The sequence below is a fragment of the Nilaparvata lugens genome, chromosome 10 (genome assembly GCF_014356525.2).
Source record: "Nilaparvata lugens isolate BPH chromosome 10, ASM1435652v1, whole genome shotgun sequence".
Classification (NCBI taxonomy): Eukaryota; Metazoa; Arthropoda; class Insecta; order Hemiptera; family Delphacidae; genus Nilaparvata; species Nilaparvata lugens.
In genome coordinates, this window is record NC_052513.1 from 28562871 (window position 1) to 28588791 (window position 25921).

The following is a 25921-nucleotide window of genomic DNA, read 5'->3' on the forward strand; positions in this document are numbered from 1 at the left end:
CAACACTATAACACACAGAGGTAAACTAGAAACTACTATAAACTGATCACTGCCTACTAAATTTATACAGAATTATCACAAGCGTATGTTATCTAATATAAATAACTGTTCCAACAACTACAATAGTTATTTGTGCAACTAGTGCGCAAAGTGACAGTTTGCTGCACCGAAAGAAACGTTTACGCCCGAGCCGTAGGCGAGGGCGGAATGGTTTCTTGAGTGCAGCAGAAGAACTTTGCGCACGTATTTCACATTAAGTTTTTCCTACAGTTACCATTGAATATGAAAAGTGGGTAATTATGGGTAAAATTGCCTGAAATGCATCAAATGTTTTTCTGTGTAATTTTATTATTGATAAAAACCTTAATCCTAAAATCCTAAAGTACTCGTTGTCCTTGGTTATAATATATAATGAATAATAATTAGCGCGTTGTGCTTCGTTGCATCTCTGCTAACTATAGCAGCCCAGTCACTGTTACCAACTTCATTTTGATTTTGCTGCACTGTTGCTCCATATAACCTACTAAGTATTTTGCGTTGCCATGTTGCAAATCTGGAGTGCAGAAAAATTTTTCCCGCACTAGAGCGGAAAAGTGATTCTTTGCGTTCTGTAATCAGTGCAGCAATGGCCACTTTTCAACGTAACTGTAGGAAAAAGTCATTATCACTTTATCACTAGTCTGTCACGATTATTATCACATTATCACTAGTCTGTCACAATGTGAAGAAGCGTACACTCCACTGTAATTTCTTAACTAGAGACCCCTCGGCTCCTGCCATCCTTCTAATGGTCTCATCCATAACAGAAGACATACAGTTAGGCAGAAGAAAGGTGCGAAAGTGTTAAAGTATTGGACAGATTAAGAATTATCACAAAAAATTTAATTTGGAGAATTTTTCAAAAAAAATTATTTCTCATGCTCATTCTCTACTCAGTGATGTTCTATATTTTTTACATATTATTGAGAATTATCCTAAACAATTAGATTTTGAGAATTTTTCAAAAAATATAATTTCTTATGCTCATTTACTACTCAGTTATGTTCTATATTTTTTACATATATATGATAGTAATGTAAATAATTGATTTTCAAACAATGAGGTACATACAACTAAACCTGTGTCCCTGAAGAGGAAATCCAGCAGTGTCAGGTCTGAGAAGTGTGCTGGAAACGCTATTGGCCCCCTGTGTATTATCCAATGGTGAACTCTGATCCAAGTTTGTTCTCACGAACCTTTTACAGTGCAGTTCACCATGTTTGTGCACCAACATCTTGGTGGATATTGGGAGCGACTTGTTGGGAATCAGAATCAGCATTAGCGTATTTATGGAAGAAATTATTACATTATTATTAAAATAATTTTTTATTGTAATTTAAATTATTAAATTATTTAGTTAATTCAGTTTATTTCCAGAAAAAAACATAATACACGAATAAGAAATACAATATACAACATATTTTGGAATCCCCCTACTAGACTATCCATCTGTGTGTAGGGGGGGAGTTCCACTTCATACATAATAAGCTTAATCTGCTCATAGAAGTAAATAATAGAGAAAACACTTATATTGTAGATGTATTATTAATATTCTGATTATAAAATAGATAATACATTGTGCTGTAGTATATTTAAGAATGAGTATGTAGTAATATGTATGTAGGAATAAGTATACTTAATACATTGATTGATTAATAGAATAAATAAAGAAGAAAAAACAATATTTTTTTGAAGACCGCAGTGGCAGGGATTCCAGAAATTCTCAGAAGAGAGAATGAAAAATGCATAAACCAGAAAGGCAAAACAGTCAAACCAGTAATATCAATGATAAAATAAATACCAATCAATTGTCTGGAAACCTTGAAGTCGTGTTGGTCACCAAGCTTAACGAGATTGGAGTAGTTCTTCTGAAGCTTCCCAACCATCTGGTACAGACACCTGTCCACCCTCTTCCTAAACACTACCAAACTAAACGCCTCTGCTTCCCTAATCACCCCTGGCACATTTCTGTACAAGATATGGGCCAGGTATGAAGGATTTGTCAATTCAGAGCCGTGAGGCAGCTGAGTTATCTCAAAGCTGTTATTGGATCTGTGGCGAGTTGAGTAGCTATGGTTAACTGTTTCTCCCAGAAGTTCCGTTTTGTATTGTTTGATGTGGATCAACAAAGATTTAATAAAAAGCTGTCTAACATTCAGTACGGGAAATTCGATAAACAATTGTATTGTTGGGTATCTAAAGTCTCTCTTTAAAATTGTTTTTATAATTGATCTTTGGGTGACTGCAAGAGGCTCAATGACTGAGGAGGAAGCCCCTCCCCAAGCTAGAATTCCATATAGTATTATAGATTGGACATAGGCAAAGTGAACTATTTTGCACTGATCCACACTCAGAACATTACTAAGCTCTGAAAATGCGTGAAGCAGCTTTCTGAGCCTATTATTAGCACACTGGACATGTTGTACCCAACTTATCTTGGAATCCAAGATAACGCCCAGGTATTTGTAATGATCAACGCGCTCAATCATACTACAATTACATCCAGCAGACCTGGGATTATTACAAGAATGCATCGTTAGTGTTAGTGAGCCTGGATCAGCTTGATTTCTTGTAACTATTGGTATAAACGTTTTTTCCACATTTCAAACCAGTTCTTTATTTTTGACAAATCAACTGAAGCACTCTTGTAGGCCTCCTCCCAAGTGCTCCCAGTAGACACTAGTGCTGTGTGAAGCAGCACTAGTACAACAGATATAAGCAGCATCAGCAAACAGATACAACTCTCCTTCAACTACTAATTTTGACAGATTGTTGATATAGTAGACGGGTACGCGGATTTTGACGCTTTTTTTTGCGACTTTACCCCCCCTCCCCCCTCCCCCCGCACCCATCCTACCTTCCCCGCACCTCCCCCGCCCCCTTAGAAGAACCTCTCTCTCTCTCTCTCTCTCTCTTGTCATGCTCTAGTTAATATAGTTATGGCTAATTACATTTAGTCATAGATAGAAGGAGAGGAAGATGATACTCTCTCTCTCTCTCTCTAGAAGAAGAGGAAGAAGAAGGAGAAGAAGAAGAGAAGAAGAAGGAGAGGAAGATGATACTCTCTCTCTCTCTCTCTTGTCATGCTCTAGTTAATATAGTTATGGCTAATTACATTTAGTCATGCTCAATTACATTTAGTCATGCTCAATTACATTTAGTCATAGTCTATTTGATGATTAATAGTAGAGAGAGAGATATGTGTGTGAGAGAGAGGTAATCTACTGACAGATTCAAGTGAAACGAACTTAACTGAAACATGTTCTTGACAATGGGTTGTACATACAACGAACACTGCCAGATTTAAGTGAAACAAACTTCTTGTGAAATGAATATCTTACTCTCAAATTTAACTGAAACATAATCTTGACAGCGAGTTGTACACACAATGAACACTGGGAGATTTAAGTGAAACGATCTTCTTACTATCATAAATTCTAGATGAGATTTTATCATTCTTCCGAGAATATATGTCCAGTAGTAACATTCAAATCCCATCTTTTTCAAAACTCTTTATGTGGCAAGCATAGTTGAATATTCTTTGGAAGAATAATAGTGAATTCAAAGTTTTTTTCTGAATCTATATTGATATAAATCATTCTCACCAAATCTTACATTCTTAACATATTATCAAACTGAAAAACATTGTCATTTCTTGTTGTAGTTTTCACAACACTATGTAGCAACGATTGCTTAGCGTGAGACAAGCTTGAGCGTTATCATTACGCACCAATTCTGCTCTTACCTGATGATTAACATGTTTCAAAATTTCACTTCGGAGAGCATACAAGCACGATTGCTGTTGTGCTCTAATTCAATACGTCACTATTGTCACGTTTTGCAATTTCAGTTCACATAGCTTACAAGGACAAATGCAGTTCCGCTCTAATTCAATACTCGAGTATCGACACGTTTTTGCAGAGTTCACAAGGACGAATGCATCTCTGTTCTAATTCGTACATTAACACGTACATACTCTTGTTTCAGCTTGGAAAAATGCATGTGAAGATTGAAATAGAATGTAGCTATTTCTCCCAAGCAATTTGCATAGTGAAAATCGGTTAAAGATTGATATGATCCTAACTTTAGGGTTTTAGAACATCGGCGTAGATACTTAATCCCATCTTATCAGTTATTAAATCACCTACTTGATCTTCTGTCAAATTATGAGATTTCGCTTCAATCCAATTCATATGGAAACTAACTTTCGCATAATTTCGCACTATTTGGTATGCTATTCGGTGAATAAATAATGTGAGATAATCGTTGAATGTAGCCGAACATTGTAATCTTGTCACTTCATCATTCTCTGTATTTTTAATTGAAGTTGCTATTTCCTCACGAATTGATTTGAGTGTAGCTTGTAATTCATCTTTCTTAATAAATGCTTGCATTTCACTACTCAGATCATTTTTCAATACATAAGTTTCGCTAAACGTAGTTAGCAATGTATTCAAATCGTTTTTTGAAACAAATTGTTCAATCCCCTCCATAAGATTTGTCTTTATCGTATTAGTCATTGCAGATAATCGATCTTCTAACTCTTGTTTTGTTATAACAATGTTATTCAATGCCCGCACAGTTTTATCCAAATATTCCTTATCAACAGATAATGAATGAGTTTCATTTACTCTAGTAAAAAGTTCTGTGCTAAGCTGTTTCAATCTAGTATTCAGATAATTTCTATCTAATACTTGCAAATCTTTAATCTTGTCTGAGATAACTTTCAATTTCTCATCCAAATAATTCTTGTCAACTTTATTATCGTTGATCGTATTCAAGTGTGATCTGAATATCTCTGTTGTTGATTTGAGATCATGAAGAGAATTCTCCAAATTGATAGATTTCTCTTTAAGTCCCCTATCGATAGTGTCAGATAACTGTTGTAATGTACTGAAGATGTGTTCCTTTTCGATCTTGTTCAATCCAATATTCTTAACTATATTAGATAATTGCGAATCTAAATACGAATGTAGAGATTCACTAACACCCTGTTGATTAATTGCCTGTATTATTCTCTCACTAAAACTGGTAAGATCTGGTTCATTCCATACAATGTCTTTTTTCGCAGCGACTCTCTCGCTTTTACCTCCGAATCTGTGCACGCTCATTCTGCAACTAAACAATAATTTTACCTTCACGCAATTCTTCTATAATTGATGCGATCTCAACATCATGAGCTGAGTGCCCGCAAGTTCTGATGATTTTAATAAATGAAGTCTCTGAACCAATTCGTCATAGTTGTCATAATATTGGTAAATTCTATTGCTAGAAGTATTTTTTGCAAATTTCAATAAGCCAGAACCTCTCTTACTTGTTTTTTTAACAGGAAACAGCATTTGAATTAAGCGAGACTTTACACCACTGTTACGTTTCACATATCCTCGTCTATCCAAATGAACTTTTGTTATTGATAAAATCTTCTTGTATTTATTTAGATCTTTTTCATCAAAGAGATATGAATTCGGTCTTTGCGCAAATAACAGTTCTAATAGTCCATGTGTAATTCGGAATTTTTCGTTATCAATATAAAAGAAGTAGTTATCAAAGCTAACAACCATCTCACCCATAAAATATAATTTTCGGTCAGAATCGTAGGAAATTCCATAAGGAATCGAGTTATCCAATTTTTCACTATGAAATGTATACAAATATTGTGCAAGCACTTGATTCTTTATCTTCTTTATGTTAGCGCTTGTATCACTCTCAAGCCTAGTTGAATTAAATATACTTGATTCGTTCATGCTTAGATCTTTTTCAGCTGCTGATGGTGATGCAACTTCTATTGTTTCATCATCATGTTTTTCTCCCAATTCCATACTTTCGTCTTCTTCTTCTTCTTCTTCTTGTTCCTCCTTTTTTGGTATAAAACTCTGATCAGAGTGGAGAGAAGATTTAGTTTTCCCCATTTCAACTAAAGGTGTGATAATCGGTTTAAAAAGTTTTTCTCTGTAATTGTCAGATTGCTTTTCAAAATGTACAATGCTTCTATGTTTATCTCTAATAACTTTCCTCAATTTCTTAATCTTATCGATTAGAGCAACACTAGCGTTTTGTCTTCTACGAGACATCCTCATTCTTTCACTGCTACTCACTCTCTACTGAATGTCAATAAAGTTATCCAGACCCTGTCTATATTTTCCACTATTAGCTGTACATTCGGTCATAATAGTAAGAAAACTATGCTTCTTAGAATTCCACACATTTGAACACAATTTACTGAAATCTCTGAAGCAAATATCTTCACCCACATAGTCTCTATGTATTAATTTGAGTGATAATTGATCAATTTTGAATATAACAATCATATTTGCATTATCTCTGGTGAAATGTTTTTGTGTTGCACCATAACTTTGAATTAAATATGCTGTATCAATATTACGATGTCTACCCATAGTAAAATAATCTCTTATTTGAGGTGTGTGACTAAGTTGTAAATCATCGAATATGGCGAGAGAAAATTTTTTCAATTTATTGGGGTGGAGAATTCTCTCAGGAATATCATTGACATGAAATTCAATACCTTTCATTTTTGAAAAGACTTTTCTTAAAAACAAGTACTTATCTTGATATTGGCTTTTAGTATTTAAATAAATATGTTTAAATCTCAATCCATTTTTGGAAAAAATCAAGTTGAACAATAAATTCGTTTTACCACATGCAGACGGCCCTACAATGAGAATTCTAGCGTTATGCGGTATCAATGTTCCATTCTTACACCATACAGGCTTTTCCTCTTGTGCAATTAACTTATCGAAATTTACAATGTCGAGTTTGTTCATGTTGAGAAAGTGAGATATACAAACAGAACTGTTTCATGTGTCTGGTTCACTCGGTAATGAAGCGTTTCTAGGTGACTAGATGTACTCACCCATTCAACATATAGTCACCTTGTGCCACATGCTACTAGCACTTCTCTATGACAAAATGAGAAATGAAAGAGCCAACATTCAATTCAAGTTGTTTTTATTTAAAAAACACACAATGTAAAGAATATTACAACAGATGTGGATAGATAATGTACATTATTACATCATATGATCTTACTCTAATTATTTACAACAAATGTGGATAGATAATGTACATTATTTACATCATATATATGATCTTACTCTAATTATTACTTTACATCATATGATCTTACTCTATTATTTACAACAAATGTGGATAGATAATGTACATTATTTACATCATATCTTACTCTAATTATTTACAACAAATGTGGATAGATAATGTACATTATTTACATCATATATGATCTTACTCTATTATTTACAACAAATGTGGATAGATATGTACATTATTTACATCATATCTTACTCTAATTATTTTACTCTAATAAGTTCTCTCGATTTATGAATGATGGTTGTGGAAATCCAATCCATTTCACAAGCAACTTATCCTTATCTTGTCTCAATATTTTTTCTATCAAATAAACATTTCTTTCAGATTCATTCAAATGCGTTTTTTTAATTTCTTCTTGATAAAACCTACCCTGTATTATCTCACCACTAAGATCTTCTAATGAGTAAGTGATAGGTCTTGTGGGATGTATGCTCACAATTCGGAAATATTCGGATGACCAATTCATTAGATATTTTTTATCAAATATCTGTTTCTTTTTAGAAATTCTCACAATATCACCTAGCTTATATTTTGGTTTCAACACTTTTAATTTGAATCGTCTATTAAATGCAGAGTTTAGTGATTCTAAAACACGTTTACGATGTTTTTTAGTTACATCTTTAGGTCGCATTCCAATGCTACTGTGTACTGTATTGTTATAATCATCTACAATATTTTGTAAGTTATTAACCCAGTTTTTACTCCCACGTTCAGTTAAAGATCGATATATTTTTGATTTTATTGTACGATTAAATCTCTCAGCGATACTAGCTTTCTTATCAGTAAAAACAGAATAATGCTTGATATTATACTTATCTAACAAATCTTTCACATGCTTATTAAAATACTCCTTCCCTCCATCTGTCTGGAAAAAACGCATATGTCTATTCTTACAAATAATGGGTTCGAGTGCATTATAAACACTTTGTGCAGTCTTATTCTTTAAAGGTATACAATAAGCGTACTTAGTAAAACAATTAATAACAACTAAAATATAACGATATCCTTTATTGAATTTAGATAAGCTACCCATCTCAATCAGATCTGATTGATATAAATCGTTCTCATTCTTCAACTCATATCTGCGTGTGGGGTAATTTACACGTGCAGCAGAGTGAAGCTCTGCTGCTAATTTTGCTCTAATATTACTCATTCTTCTTCTTTGTGTGAAGACACGCTTGAAACAGAATTCGATGTGTTGGTCACTAGCTTGTTACACACACACTGATCTGTGCCATCAGTTTGCTATTTTGTAGTGACCGAATGGTAATGTATCGATTCCGTTCTCTGCAATAAAGCGTTTGTCATCGAACGGGCTTAAACAAACCTTTGCGCATTCAATTTGATGCATGTTATGATTGAAGGATCTCAACATATTACATTTTTCTATATGTTGGCATCGTTCAATCAAGCATTTTTTATACAAGTCAAAACTAAGTTTTCTATTTTTCACATGTGTCTTCACACCTTTTGCCACACACTTATTTACAGTTTCCTCCTTCTCATTATTTACAAGATATGAATATAATTTCGCCCGTAATCCAAGAAAAGATTTTAAAGGAAATGAAGCTGCCTCATCCTTAAATTTCCCTACAACTTTATTCCTCTCATTGGAGAAGCATTCGTGCTCAGCTGGGTAATTTGAAGTGTCAAACAATTCTAGATTTTCTCTTATCAGTTGGTAGACGTCGGGTGTCTCCAATGATAAGAGGAAGCTATCTGTATCAGTCATGCAGAGCTGGATGCGTTGCCATGGTATGATTTTTTGCAATTTACAATAGAAAAAATCATACATGTGCAGTTTACTCAAATCCAGAATGCAGAAACCTGAATAGATTGGCTTATTCATTTTTAGTTCCAACTTTCGCGAGAAAACCGCAATCACATCCGAGCTTATTATCTGCCAGCGTTTACATAGGGGATTTGAAATGTACTTATCTAGACGCTTGACGTCTGTGATAATTTGAACATTACATTTATCTCGATTTCCCTCTATCGATTTTCCATAGCATAAGTTACTCATCTGTTTAAAGAAGGACACTTCAAATTTATTTTTCGCGGCTTGCCTATTACAGGTATTGAACTCAATGTAGTTCTTCAACCAAGGCGATTGGGAAAAGCTAATGACTCGATGTACCTTTGTTAATTGCAATCCGAGTTGAAGGTACAGTTTCAAATTCATGTAATGAACAATGTACCTCTCTCGATCAAAAAGCGTGTTCATGAGTTTTTTAGTCAGAGTTTGACCGTTCTCATTGGTTTGGTACTCGGAGAACAATTCACTAGGAGGAATTTGATGAAGTGGGGCGAGGGGGAAATTGGCATGCATATCATGTAACTCCTGTGGGTACTTGAGATCACATTCAATTACATAACCAGTTTCTGATTCACTCTCCAAATTTGTAAAGTCAAGAGCATGGATTTCTTCCTCTGAGAGGAACTTGAAATTTCCATAAGGTAAGAATTGATTCATAGAGTGCGCATACAAAGAATTACAATCTATATAAAGCAAATAGTTACTTGGTTTTGTGGGATCGTATGTGTCAGGGATGTGTTTGTTATTGGCTTCGCAATAACGCTTGCCAATAAACGAAACACCACCGCGCATTCCTGATTCAAACAATAGATGTATATCAGGATCGCTAATCAATTGGAGTTCAACCCGGGTGAACTTTAACATACAATTCCAAGTGTAATGAGCAAGCGAAAGAAAATGAGTCACATCGAGGCCATATGACCTAAAAAGCGTTGACCTCATTTCTTCGAAAACTTCAACTAATAGCATGACGTCTAGGCACAGATAGAAATCATGATACTCGCCGAGAGATTTCAACTTGAATGTTGAGAACACTCTTTGTGCATGCTCATATTCTTTGGGGGAGAGGGGTGTATCGTTAAGATCATTATAAAAACATTCTATCGGAGGGAGAGAAGTCTCAGTGAATTTTTCAGGGCAAGATATGTACGAATAGGGATATACTCCTTTTTTCAACAATAGTTGCCTTTGTTCGAGATCGGGGTCATTAAATACTGAAAACAGTCGTTTGAACTTCGATTCCATATCTGTACTATCTACCAAGTTGCGCACTAATACTTCTAAAGATTCATTCATAAATTTATATGAATCTAAAAACTTGATTTTTCCCACTGTCAATGTCAAAAATCTTTCTGATGTATTGGCGATACAGGAAATTTCTTTTTTACATTTTCCGAGAGCTTTTAGAATAAAATGACTGTCAAATCCACTAAAATTATGGAAGTAACAGCTAATCGTATCGTCAGTTCGAGTATTTAAATTACACGACACATGAGCAGCACACAAAAACTTTCCATTTTCATGTGCATGATGGCGTACCTTTGTGTCTGTTTCGGTAAAAACTTCATCGCAAAGGCCGCACTTATCAGCGTTTTGAAATTCGCGTTGCTGACGTTCACTTAAATGCTCCATCGGAATTTCACATTTTATATCTGCACTCAATAAATCGCCCAGTTCGATTATTTCCTTGAGAAATTTCTCCATGATCTTTTCATTGATATTACTCGATCTATAGAGTACTGGCCCGTACGCGATATCCCCATTCACATCAATTACAACGAAACAATACCCGCATGGAATATGACGCGCCGTTTTCTTGGTGTAACTTCTGGTAATAGGTACATCCTCAGATTCATTATCATCCATATTCACAACAAATGTTTCCAAATCCGCGTAGATTGTATACTTTTTCTTCAAAGTCGAACCGAGTTTTCTAAATTTGATTGTCTCACCACGTTTTGGGTATGAAGTTCTCTGAGACTGGAACTTTGAACAAAGCTCTAGATGTCTCATCAAATTTGCTTTCCCATCCCGGTTTACTCTTTTGTCTGATGTAAATCTGTGAAAACAGAAATTACAAACATCTACTTGTGCTTTAGCTTTCGAAAGGTGAAAAAGAAGACGCGACAATCCGTTTTTCCCGTTCGCGGTGTTAATTAAACAAAAATGAGTTTTTCCTGCATCGCCTTTCAACATTAAAAGATTAATTTGGTATTTACGCGTACGGAATATGCTTGTTCGATAGGGGAAAAACTTTTTGTTATCATACGCGATAACATGAATTGCGATGTCTGTATTGAGAATTTCAAATTTCTTTATGTCGCGATCGGTGGTTGGGAAATTAACTCCGCGAGTGTTCAGCCTGTGAGCAAATTTGCTCAAATATTTCACCGTTAAGCGACTGTTATTCGGTTTCTGGTGAAAATAGGCTAGAACACTCCACAGAAAACACTTTTTATCAGAAAGATTTTTGATATTGATAACACATTTCTTATTGTTGATGAACTGGGGTGTTTGAATATAACTGCTTGTGTACATTGGATTATATCTAATCACATTTACATCAAGCGAGTCAATCTTCTTCAACACCCACCCACTCCCAAATCGAACAAAGTTATCGAATGAACTTAAAATTTTCCTAACTGCTAACATAAATTGTTCATTCAATTCGTCATAACTCTCCAAGACATTCATGCCTATGGCCGAGTAGCTATGAAGATTCACAATGGATGAAACAGCTTCGGATTCCTCTGATTCTAAAACTACCATCTTATACAATAATACATTTAATACTAAAAACCATTTGACATTTCCTTCGAAACGTGCAGCGTGTTCTCTTATTATCTCGAAAACACGAGTTTTCGAGTTTTGAAGCACATTTTCAATGTCAGGTGCTACGTTTTCGAAGGAAATGCGATGGCGAATTGCTCGCGAACTCACCCCTCCAACTCTGTGTTCTCTGCTATGCTCCATCTCTGCTACTAGCGGGTTACTGAAAACAAACAAAGAATATATTACTATGGCACAGAATTAGATATAAAAACAAGTAAACATTAATCTAAAAATCAGTTGTGATTTAACAAGCTGCAAGTACAGTGCAAAAAATGCTCTCACAGGATCAGATTTTCATGCACGAACGATTGAGGTTATTAACATTTGATAATCGATGGAAATTAGAATCGAGTCTGTTGTCACCTCAAAATATGGCTAAACAGGGTTTTAAATTTGTGCGAGCACCTGACGTTGTTCAATGTGTGTTTTGTTCAGTATATTTAGAAAATTGGTTGCCAACAGACGATCCTAGTAAGGAACATGAACGATGTAGTCCAAATTGTGGATGGCGCAAAGAAGATAATATTTCATGTGAAGAGGAGAATTTCGATAATAATATTCTACGGCAATATGAAGAACGAGTTTTAACTTTCCATCGTCCAGAACCATTCAAGCTCTCGGTATTTATTAATAGAGCAGACTATTTTGCAATAAATGGATACTTTTTACATGAGAAATCATATCTGCAATGTGTATATTGCAAATATATTATTGAAAATCCTTATGAAAAAGTGATACATGTTCCATTTTGTATATATAAAAAGATGAGCTATAATGGAAAAGAAACAACAAATGATGAAAAAGAAGATGCTGTGGGAAAACAAGCTGGATATTGTACAATATGCACTCTGTTGTAATCGAGATATTAGTGATTCCTAAGTGCATTGTAGTAGTAGTAGTATCAGGAAAGAAGTAACTTCTGAAAAATCATGATTAGAAAAATAAAGAATTGTATCATACTTACATGCAATGAATGATGTGCTGTACTGTCTCTCTCTGCTTACACTAGTTCTTCACACGTCTTTCCTCCTCGAAGACTGGAGTGATTATGCAGTCTCGAACTCTGTGAAATCAACGAACATAATGAAAATCACAATAATAATATTGAGAAGAAATTTAGCAAGTCAACATGTGATGTTAATTATGAAAATTAATGAGGAGATTACATTCGAAATATTGTTATTCGAGATATGTGGAAGTGAGAATTCGAGTGCATTGTGAGAATTTGATATTTTTTCTCTGAATGCAACTTGCTGTACGTGTAAGAATGCATTTGTATGTCAAGGATGTGACAAGCGGGAAAATGCACTATCTCTCACTCACCCTAAAACAAAGAGAGAGGAACGAATGAGTATATAAGCGGCGGTCATTGGATTTGCCAGCTTCACTTGACCACTAGTCACGTTTCACACATATCCTCACTATCATCATGGAGTCCACACGAGAGCAGTACATCCTTCCGGATACACCACCTCAACAAGAACCATCATTCCCATCTTACTGGGCAGTGCAAGCTGCGCGGAAGAAGAAGATTCCTTCTACCAGCGCTGCACCCCCTGCTGCTGCTGCTGCTGTCGCATCCGACCCCGAGGACTCGCCCCTGAAGAGACGTGGAGTCTTCGTGGAGAGGAGGATGAGCGGCGATGAGCTCATTATACCAGACACACCACCATCTCATCTAGGATGGGCGCCGAAGCGAGTGCCGCTAACAACAATTACCAGCAACAGACAGCAGGGGAAGAGAAAACTGCAATTTCTCGAGGATGAGGACGAAACCAACTTCGTACCCCCAAAGGTTAGTTATTTCAATAACTGATATTACTCACTTTGTGTAGAGAATGTCTTGTCAATCTGATGATTCAAGTTGAGATTATGACAATAATCTGTTGATCACAAGTAGAGAATGTCTTGTCAATCTGATGATATCAAGTTGAGATTATGACAATAATCTGTTGATCACAAGTAGAGAATGTCTTGTCAATCTGATGATTCAAGTTGAGATTATGACAATAATCTGTTGATCACAAGTAGTTGATAATCTGAAACAAATTATAATAAAGTTACTAATCATAGATTTTCATTTAACAGAAACATATGTCTGAGAACACCTCCATGGCTCCGCTACTGGAGGAGGCATCCGCACGGGATGATGATGATGATGAGGACTTCATCACACTAATCAATAAACCTACACCAAAACCGTGGGTACCTCTCCGTGAGCTGGCGGAGGATGTTCCACATGGTATAATCGCAGTACGGGAGGAAACGAACCATCACGGTAGAAGAATTATTTTAAAAATTAATATTGCATCTACGAAGAAAATCTCTGAGGTATACCTGCCTCAGAGATTTTCTTCAATAATTTCACCTGCTAAAGTTGTAAAATTCAATTCTAACTGTAAAAATTTAGGAATAGTAGTGAAGCATATAACCGCTACATGGAGCGATATTAAGATTGTTAAAATTTAACAATCTTATTCTCATAGCATGTAGTGGTTATATGTTTCACAAGTAGTATATAATGTAAATATTGTAGTGTTTGATAATAAATTGTAATATTGTTTTTAAAAAATTGTTCTTAATTCTCACCTGTTTGTTGTGTCAAAGAAGAAGATGTAGAATAGTTCACGCAAGAATAGATCCACTTGTAACTGAACACTCAATGAATGTAGAATAGTACAGTCAATGAGTGTTCGCTCACAAGAGAAGCTATTTTATAGTTGCTGCTGCTGCGCACACGCGCATGCCACTCTTGACCTTGTTGCGAGATTCTCCTCCTCCTTCTGTTTTGCGCTATACACTCACTATAGGTATAACAATCTATTTTTATCAGTATGCTTACAACACTTGAATGGAGAAGTTGTGCAATGAAGATAATCGTATGGAGAGTTTTATTTGTTCTTCTCTTTATAATATGTTGTGTGAATATGCTATTACTTTTCCATATTGCTTTGAAAAAATATGATTCAATGCAAAATGATAGTAAGAGAATATTGGAATCTATACAAAATGTACGAAATAAGATTAGGGATTTGGAAACACCTCAATTGATGCAGGAATCACAGCTAGTAAGAAATCATACATTATCTTATATCAAATCATGTGTCAATTCATCAGATGCTTCTCTCGATGTTAGTCTAAGACATTGGTATAGATTTATGATTGATGAACGTTCAATTCTTTGCAATTTCTACAAAACTTACAACATACTTAACAAGTGTGTTAATAAGACACATCATGATGATAGAAAATTGTATTCCCTATTGATTAAAACATACCAACTTTGTAGTAATATATAAAGCATATAGTGAGACAATTTCTTTGTCTCTCGATTGAGGTTAAGTGTTTGATTAATTAACCTCAGTCGTGTTCAACTATTGAGTTGAAAGGTAATGAAAAATGGTATGTAGAAGAAAGTTATCTTCTAGGAAACGAGGTAAAGGAATCTTGTCTTCGGCTAGCAAAATTGTCAAAGGTATAGCGGGTACTGCGGGGGACATTACATCAACTATTATAAATAAATTAATAAATGCATCACCTGAAATTCACCTCCCGGGGGGTTACCAGTGGTGCGGACCTGGCACGAAGGTTAATGAGAGGTTAATGAGAGGGGATCAAGGTATAAATTCATTAGATAGGGCCTGTAAGGTACATGATATAGCATACACTCAAAATAGTGATAATAAGTCGCGTGCGATTGCAGACAGAGCTCTTGCAAACACAGCGTGGGAAATATTCAAGAATCCAAAATCATCTTTAAGTGAAAGAGCACTTAGTTATCTTGTAACAAACGTGATGAAAGCTAAAGCAGCATTTGGCGGTGGATTGAGAAAGAAGAAGAAGAAGAAGAGCATAGTGAAAACTCATAGCAGCTCGATAAGGAAAAAAGCTATTGCTCAGTTGAAACAGCATATTGCAGGTAAAGGTTACTATTTGAAACCGTACCCTCCAATCTCGAGAGGTGGTCGTATTTTGATTGGGCCCAACCCCACATCCTCCTCACCATATGGTGTAAGTTTATTCCCAAAGAAAAAAAGAGTTAAAAAACGTAGAACGACAAAGAAGGTGAAAAAATGAATATCGATGGTGAATTGTCCAATCACGATCTAATAAAATGGTGTAAATTATTACAAATTCCCCTACGAGGTGTATACATGATAGATACATTACCTAATAAAATTCTAAAAAATGAGAATTGTATTGTTAATTTAGACACTCAATCCGGACATGGTACACACTGGGTTGGTTATAAGAAACGTGGATCAAATGTTTACTATTTTGATCCAATTGGTAATTTACAACCGCCTTATGAATTGAATAAATATTGGAAAAAAGAAACAGGTGTAAATATCTTTTACAATGTTGAGCACATGCAACCATTACATACAAATATATGTGGACACCTTATGCTCTTGTTTTTTGCGAACCAGTTGTAATCCAGTATTTGTACCGAAAACATATAAGATGGTTGTTATTACATTACGATCTAGATCAAGTGATCTCTATGAACATTTACAAGAAATTCTCGATTTGGATAAAAATAAAGAATGGGAAATTGGATTGATTAATTTCTGTACTTACAATAGCATTGCAAATGTTATAAAAGGTAAAAATTCTAGCTTCAAATATGGTGATAAATTAATTGATCTTGATACGGGTGCATATGAAGTTGATGACATTATATTAGCTTTAAAGAGTAAATTGAATAGTGACGAAAAGAAACTTAATATAAGAGCTAACACGAATACTATGAAGCTCGAAATTCGTTCTGATAAGCCTATTGACTTTACATCATCTACTTCAATAGGAAAAATGCTTGGTTTTGATAATGTTATATTACAACCGAATAAATGGTATTATTCTCAGCATTTAGTTAGCATAACAAATATTAACTCTATTGTAGTTGAGTGCAATATAGCCTGTGGGAGTTACTTCGAGGGCAAACAGAAACATATTATATACGAGTTCTCACCTAGAGTACCTAGCGGGTATTTGATAAATGAAACACCTAATCCGATAATCTATATGCCTTTAAACACACATAGAATTCAAAGCATTAATGTAAAGGTAACCGATCAAGAAGGATCGTTTATTGATTTCCGAGGAGATATAATTACAATTAGACTTCACATTCGTGAAAAACAAAGAACTTGAAATGGGATTCCTCGTTTTCAAACCACGCACTAGCATTTGCTCACAGAAGCTCATTAGAGACTCGAACGTGATAGAGTCAACACCTAAAAAGCTACGTGCTATATCGGCGAAAAGCGCGAGAATATTGGAAAAGTTGGGATTTATAGTAGATTGGCGTCATGTACGGCGCCTCAATTAGTGAAATACTCGATGTTGAATCTCAACTCGAGTTCTATAATGATATTACTAAATTTCAGTTCCATACTCATACAGTATATTCGGGACAAGAAATTAAACCCTCAGATGAAGCTCGCATCCATGTGGCTTCTATGGATCAGTACAGCCTTCCATGCAAATCATTTATATTTATTGAGGGGGAGGTGAAGTGTACAAAACCAGCTGCGAAGGCTGGGGATGCTCCGATAGAAGCTAAGTATATATTATCCAGTAACCTCATAGGAAATCTCTTTGATGAAATTCGATATGAATTGGCTGGTCAACAAATTTCTAAATCAAGACTAATTGGATTAACATCAACAATTAAAGCTATACTAGTGAAAAATATGTTTGATAAGAACACATATCACTTGGCCGGGTTTGACAGAGCAGGATATACACTGAAAGATAATAAGTTTACATTCTGTGTACCTCTTAAATTAGTTTTACCATTTTTTGAAGACTTTCAAAGAATAATTTTAAACTTGAAACAAGAACTTGTATTATTAAGATCGCCAACAGATCTCAATTGCATCGAGTCTACAGAAGCAACAAACGTTAATATAAAAATAACGAAGCTTCAATGGAGAATTCCCTATATTACTTTAGAAGATCATGTGAGGTTGAAATTTTTGAGATTGCTCGATGCTGATACACCGCTGAAGCTGAGCTTTCGTCATTGGGAGATTTCAGAATTACCAAATTTACAAAATAGCACTGTTCATTCTTGGGCAGTAAAAACCGCATCCCATCTCGACACACCAAAGTATGTTGTTTTAGCGTTTCAAACAGATCGTAAGAATAAAATTAATAAATCAATCTCGGAATTTGATAGTTGTAATCTTCAAAATGCAAAGGTGTACTTGAACTCTGACTATTTTCCTTATGAAAACCTCCTTGGTAAACAAGAATTGATGTACCGTATGTTTTTGGATTTTCCCTCGGCGTACTATAACCATAGTATCAATACTGAGCTTGGAACAGAGATTGATTTTGACACATTTTGTACTAAAACACCTCTGATTGTAATTGACTGTTCACATCAATCTTCTCATTTGAAATCCTCCACAGATATTAGAATAGATATGGAATTTAAGGAAGCTGTACCTCCAAATACTTCCGCTTATTGCATTTTAATCAGTGATCGTATCATGGAGTACACTCCCCTTACTTCCATGGTGAAGGAAGTTCAGTAATTTCTCGATAGAGTACAAGCTATATAAGTATTGCATTTTTCAAATTTTACTCATTTGAGGTTTTAGCTTTGATCGGTTAACATCTAGAATGTCTTCTAATTCTGAGAAGAAAACACGTTCTATTGGGATACAGTGCGATCTTGATAAAGAAGACAGCATCTACTATGACTCAAGATGTAGTACGCCTATAATGTGTTATAATTCTGAGAAGAAAACACAATCTATTGACACGCTGTGTGATCTTGACACCGAACAAGACTTCTTCTACTATCACTCAAGATGTAGTACACCTAAACCACAGGAGGAGAATGGAGGAGGAGGAGGAGGAGGAGGAGGAGGAGAGGAGGAGGAGGAGAAAGGAGGACAAAGGAGGAGGACAAAACAGCGCAAGAGGAGGAGGAATCCCCCTGTAAAAAATTTGCAACAGTCGACATGCATTGGTTCAAGGGAACTTCTAATCAAATTATCGTGAAAGAAATCGGAATCGTAGATCAGCTAAATAGCTTTGTTGTGTTACATTTCAAGTCGCCATTTGCAAAGTCGGAATTGAATGATAAATTGCGTAAGCAAGTAACATGGGCTGAGAACAATTATCACAAAATACGCTGGGAAGATGGTAATTTTATTTATACAGACGAATTATTGATATCTTATCTTGAAGGATATGATAAAATCTACACAAAAGGTACAGAGAAAGCTAAGTTTCTTAGAAGGTTACACAAAAACGTATGTTGTTTACCGGATGAAATTGAGAAACCAAATTTCAACTACTTTACAAGTTCTTGGTGTTATAATGCCTGTGAAATTCATCATCGCAATCCGCACGGCCGATGTGCCCTCTTCGCAGCGGTTCATTACAATACTTTGATAATGAAAAATATGGACTCATCTCCAAATTTCATGTGTGAAAACAATAGAATGCTTAGCATGAAAAAATGTCAATTCTATTCAAATACAGAAAAGAAAAACTTTGCAAGATATGGCTTTTTCTATAACGGACGGGAAATTCAATGTGTTTATTGTAAGCAAGCATTGAAATATCATACTGCTCGTGTATGTTGTATTGGAGGAAAGGCACAGGAACCGTTTAATTTCTCTATATTAGTACCGACATATGTATAGTTTCTTCATTTGCTCATCATGGACCCGTGCAAGTGGATGCAAGCTGATAGTGAATTGGAAATGAGGTTAGAAGAGTGTATTGATTGGTATGACGCCTGTGAAATTGCAATTAAACATTCAACTCATGAAAATCATCATTTGGTGAAACAACTAAAAGACATTTTCTTAAACACAGTGAATTTGAACGATATAAATGATTATCTATGCTATTACAGACCACATAAACTGTCTGTTAGTAAACTAATAAAAATTGAAGAGGAAGTGATGAACAATTGTAGTGAATTGTGTAAATAAATTTCTAGTGTATACTCGATTGTTTTTCATTGTACCTACAATGTCTAAGTTTAATTCTTCAGTATTGCTTCGTTAGTTGAGCTGAAAAGATCTCACATGCGTTGAAGCTCAATGCAATAAGTGTGCAGATACAAGTAATTTCTTATCGCGTTTCACCTGTACATACACTCAACTGAAAAATATGGTTGATTGTTATAGCTTTTCAAAGTTCAAGAAACTATCTCGTCTCTTGATGACAATTTCATTCAATGAATTTGATCTAATTGCAAAGAATATTAAATTTTCAACGGGTGATGAGGTGAGTGATCTTGCATTAACAAAAACAGAAAATCTTCACTTTCCAATTCTATCTGAAATTTTTGAACTATTGGATGCATTAGAAACCGGTCATTTCCATTATGGTTGTTCAAATAATGATGAATCATTAGCTATTGTTAATAATTCTAATGATCTCTGGAAATGCTTATATGACATTGCTGATAAAAAATGTAAAAGATCATAGTTCGCTCTCTAGAGAGTTTAAAGATACATTTGGAAACATTAAAAATATAACGTTCGTTGTGTGTACAACCCATTGACAAGAACATGTTTCAGTTAAGTTCGTTTCACTTGAATCTGTCAGTAGATTACCTCTCTCTCACACACATATCTCTCTCTCTACTATTAATCATCAAATAGACTATGACTAAATGTAATTGAGCATGACTAAATGTAATTAGCCATGACTATATTAACTAGAGCATGACAAGAGAGAGAGAGTATCATCTTCCTCTCCTTCTATCTATGACTAAATGTAATTGAGCATGACTAAATGTAATTAGCCATGACTATATTAACTAGAGCATAACAAGAGAGAGAGAGAGTATCATCTTCCTCTCCTTCTTCTTCTCCTTCTTCTTCTCCTTCTTCTTCTCCTTCTTCTTCTCCTTCTTCTTCCTCTTCTTCTAGAGAGAGAGAGAGAGAGAGGTTCTTCTAAGGGGGCGGGAGAGGTGCGGGGAAGGTGCGGGGGGAAGGGGGGAAGGTAGGATGGGTGCGGGGGGAGGGGGGAGGGGGGGTAAAGTCGCAAAAAAGTCTCGCAAAAGCGGCATTACCCGTCTACTCACCATTTATGCATACTGATTGCTGTCGATTGTGAAAGTAACTCTTAAACCATCGGAGAGAGATATTTTTTATCCTCAATAATTCAAGTTTTTTTATTAGAATTCTCCTGTCAACTGTATCAAAGGCTTTTGCCAAGTCCAAAAAGGTTATCAGCACTTTACTTCTTGATTTAATACTACTTGAGATAGCCCTAGACATATTGAGAAGAGTATCATATGTATTTTTGGACTTTTGAAAACCATACTGTCAGTTGGAGATGAGATTGTACTCGTTTAAATACTTAGTCAGTTGTATTTTTATACACTTTTCGATTATTTTAGATAATGTTGCCAACAAAGAAATAGGTTTGTAATTGGAGAATATGCCTTTGGGGCCTGATTCATGAATAGGTATTACTCTGGCTGTTTTGAGAGCGCAAGGAAAGTGTCCAACCAGAATGCTCGAATTGACTATATGTAGGATGGGATGTAATAATATGTCAATATTGTTTTTAATCACTCTAGTAGGGATTCCATCACAACCTGGAGCTGATCGCCCTTTCAAACTCTTGACCACCTCCTCCAATTCCTGCCTCGAGACCAGTTGCAGCTGAGATTCAGAGTCTACAGCATGTTCATCATCTCTCACCACTGGTGCATCCTGGGTTATTATAGAATTTGCTAGGTTTATCCCAATTGTGACAAAATATTAATTAAATTGGTTGGCAATTTCTTTAGTTTTTTGAGAGTCGATGACTTCACCAGGGCGGGAGAATGCACTAACGGGGAATGATTTGCTATTATCTATACGACCTGAGATTTCGTTTATAACCGACCAAAATTTTCTAGGGTTACCAGTCGCTTCTTCAACTTTATTTTTGTAATAGTTATACTTGGCTCGCTTGATTGCTGAATGTAAAATTTTATTACATAGCGTGATAATGAAAGGAATAAATGGAGAAGTGGAAAACAGGATATAGTTGAAAATGTCATCTCCATCTACATTTATTCACTCAATAATCAATAATCACGATATTGAATTCATGTCTCAATTATTCTCAATATATTTAAAACTCTTCTTACTTGTTAAGTACATAATTATTATTGAATATTATTCTACTTATTATATTCAAATATTAACTATGATACACATAATATTGTTACTATGAATATAGGCTTACACAGTACGAATAAAAAGGAGAAAAAATTCTACTATTCTCAATCTTACCCCGTCGAAAAGTCCTCAACGTCCTTAAAGTCACCTATAATACAATAAATCCTCTATTCTGACTCTTACTCTTCTCTTTATTTCTCTCTCCCCCACGAACTCTCTAAAACTCACTCTCTCTCTCTGTCTCTACTGTACCTTACTTTTTTCACTCACCAGTGACTAAAATAGGAAATATAAGAAACTTATACTACTCTCATTATTATATTATGTAAAAATTAATAAAAACAATATAAAAACTTGTAGTACCCTTTATCATTAAAAACTTTAAAATATTTTAACGACTCAAAGAAAGAAGAAAACTTATTTTAAAGCTTTTAATAATAAAGGGTACTACAAGTTTTTATTAATTTGTACAAAAGTAGCCCATATAAGTGGAGTGTTTCTATTATGTACTATGCTCTCTGTATCCCTCTCTCCCTATCATCTTGTTGGCCTCCCTCCAAATACCTCTCTTCATCCTTCAAATACCTTCATCCTCATACCAAGATTCCACACCACCCGCACAAATCCCATGCCATGATTGACCATCCACGTGTTGCAGAAGTTTGCCACCAATAATCAAAAGTTGTGGACGATGGACGCTTATGGTCGGAAATTGTAACGAGGGCCGATGATGAGTTAACCACGCTCGAGTGCTTCTCAAACTTATCTGCTTTTCGAGCCAATGGCTCTATACTAAGATTCATTTTCAACTGTAAGCATTGGTTGAATGAGAATCATTTATGGTTTCCATAGGAAATGCTGACAGATTAAAGTGAATTCCAACATAGGGCCGCTGGCCACTCTTCATTGTTGATATTTGCCTACGTTCTGACGGTCAGAGTTTAGTTTGGTGACTTTAGCCAATATTGCGAATAAATGATGTTCGTCTATTGTTTTTGTGCATTTCCCTGTGTATTTCAACTGGGTGGTGTTTTGGAATGAATATGTTTCAATAATTAAGGGCTGAGAATTTTGTGAAGTGAACAACTACAAGACTTAACCTATTTCGGACTACCATGTTTAACCTTATCTAAATTTGGGAGAGGAATAGCACAAGGTTACCTTATTTTTTCGTTCCCTATCATTTTGATGATGTACTTTTTGTATCAATTTATTTATTTATTTATTTATTTATTTATTTATTTATTTATTTATTTATTTATTTATTTATTTATTTATTTATTTATTTATTTATTTATTTATTTATTTATTTATTTATTTATTTATTTATTTATTTATTTATTTATTTATTTATTTATTTATTTATTTATTTATTTATTTATTTATTTATTTATTTATTTATTTATTTATTTATTTATTTATTTATTTATTTATTTATTTATTTATTTATTTATTTATTTATTTATTTATTTATTTATTTATTTATTTATTTATTTATTTATTTATTTATTTATTTATTTATTTATTTATTTATTTATTTATTTATTTATTTATTTATTTATTTATTTATTTATTTATTTATTTATTTATTTATTTATTTATTTATTTATTTATTTATTTATTTATTTATTTATTTATTTATTTATTTATTTATTTATTTATTTATTTATTTATTTATTTATTTATTTATTTATTTATTTATTTATTTATTTATTTATTTATTTATTTATTTATTTATTTATTTATTTATTTATTTATTTATTTATTTATTTATTTATTTATTTATTTATTTATTTATTTATTTATTTATTTATTTATTTATTTATTTATTTATTTATTTATTTATTTATTTATTTATTTATTTATTTATTTATTTATTTATTTATTTATTTATTTATTTATTTATTTATTTATTTATTTATTTATTTATTTATTTATTTATTTATTTATTTATTTATTTATTTATTTATTTATTTATTTATTTATTTATTTATTTATTTATTTATTTATTTATTTATTTATTTATTTATTTATTTATTTATTTATTTATTTATTTATTTATTTATTTATTTATTTATTTATTTATTTATTTATTTATTTATTTATTTATTTATTTATTTATTTATTTATTTATTTATTTATTTATTTATTTATTTATTTATTTATTTATTTATTTATTTATTTATTTATTTATTTATTTATTTATTTATTTATTTATTTATTTATTTATTTATTTATTTATTTATTTATTTATTTATTTATTTATTTATTTATTTATTTATTTATTTATTTATTTATTTATTTATTTATTTATTTATTTATTTATTTATTTATTTATTTATTTATTTATTTATTTATTTATTTATTTATTTATTTATTTATTTATTTATTTATTTATTTATTTATTTATTTATTTATTTATTTATTTATTTATTTATTTATTTATTTTATTTATTTATTTTAGAGAATAGAGTAGAATGATTGAAATAGAATAAGGTAGAATGACTGTAATATAGGTAGATATGAATCTCAGTACCCTTTTAAATTATTTTGTCACAACATGTTTCGGACATTAAAAAAGTAGCCCTAAAGAAAAAAGACAATAATATGGGTAGATAATACGAGAAATGATGGTGGGATATTGAATAGAATATAGAATTCATGACATGGCTGGTGGTGATTCCATTATTCAATAAAAAATCTTTATTGGACATTTTATCTCTCCTCTTGCATGGAGAGTTTCTTTTATTTTAGAATGTCATACTCTGTTGACGCTTGAGACGGTGTAACATTAAAATTTCATAATGGGAAATATTAAATATTAAACTTTCATACTGCTGCTATTCGAAACGATCAGTTTATCATGTCATGTCAAATATAGGATTGGACTCCACATTTCACTACCTATCCCTATATTGAAATTTATTGGAATGAGTTATTACCATTATCTACTATGATATTTTTTAGGTGAAAGTCAATTTTAAATCATTCTCAGAAATCAAATTGATATTTGAATCTCTTCATAACTAGAATTAATTGAATAGTTATTGATAGATTAATAACTTTTTAAAGTAACATGGCTTCTTCCTGTAACTTGACTTTTCAGTTTTGTGGAGTTCAAATAGACTTGGCTATAAAAGCTGGAATATTTGAATCACTTCCAATCCATTTGTCCATTTTTCGTGTGAAAATCGAATAAATTATTGTATGACTGTTGAGGTGAGCAATAATTGGAAATAATCATCAATGAAACTTCAATGCTTGAAGATGGATGTTTCAACATTTTCGGAGTTCAATGGCATCAACAGTCAACAACCAACAGACCCAAACTACTGACATTTCAGATTGCTCACTTTTAAAATGGTCTTTGTGGGAGGATTGCTTTCTCAAATCTCCTGAGAAAACAAAACCGGCCGCATTGTTGAGACTGATAAGTTCTGTATTTCAGAGGAAAAACTTGAGGCCAAAAAAAGTTTTCAGCTTTGTTCAAAGAAAGTCTCAAGCAGATGGATCATCATAGCCTCCAGCTGTCTTCGGCAGCAACGCTTATCCCAACAAAAGAAGCTCATGATGTGAAAACAGACTCTTGAAAACTGCAAGAAACGGCGAAGAAAATAATTAGATTAGGCGCTCCACCCACTTTCTTGCACTGTCAGCGTGTTCTGGTAAAAAATGCTACTCATGGGAAATATTGGCGAGTAGTCTCGGCGTTTTCCCGACTATTCAATCGGTTTTTTCGAGTCGGAAAACAGGTGGAGCGGGTAGGAAAACTCGTGCTCGAATGCATGTCGAAAACTGTGGAGGGGTTAGGAAAATGGATTTCTATTTTGGCGAGGAGCTGAGCTATTTTTTTTTGTTCAGTATACAGAGTGAAAGAAGTCAATCACTTTTCTTCATCATTTCATTGTCTTGGAAACAAATTCTCTCTGTTCCCTTCTATGAAGATTTTCAAGTA

At 33.5% G+C, this 25921-nt stretch overlaps 2 protein-coding genes across 3 annotated transcripts in view; both read left to right on the forward strand.

Moving 5' to 3' along the window:
• The window catches only part of LOC111064200, a 241592-nt gene that overhangs the window by 11982 nt on the left and 203689 nt on the right, over window positions 1–25921 (forward strand). The window lies entirely within an intron of this gene.
• LOC120353425 lies at window positions 13217–14745 on the forward strand. The gene is made up of 2 exons (XM_039437134.1): window positions 13217–13607; window positions 13901–14745. The coding sequence occupies exons 1-2, from the start codon at window positions 13242–13244 to the stop codon at window positions 14279–14281; spliced, it is 747 nt and encodes a 248-aa protein (XP_039293068.1). The 5' UTR covers window positions 13217–13241; the 3' UTR covers window positions 14282–14745.

What these genes read in the sequence shown, in the direction of transcription:
- LOC120353425 (XM_039437134.1), top strand. Translation starts at nt 13,242, where the DNA reads ATGGAGTCCACACGAGAGCAGTACATCCTTCCGGATACACCACCTCAA. An exon ending in CCAACTTCGTACCCCCAAAG is followed by an intron (nt 13,608 to 13,900) that starts GTTAGTTATTTC and finishes TTCATTTAACAG; the next exon opens with AAACATATGTCTGAGAACAC.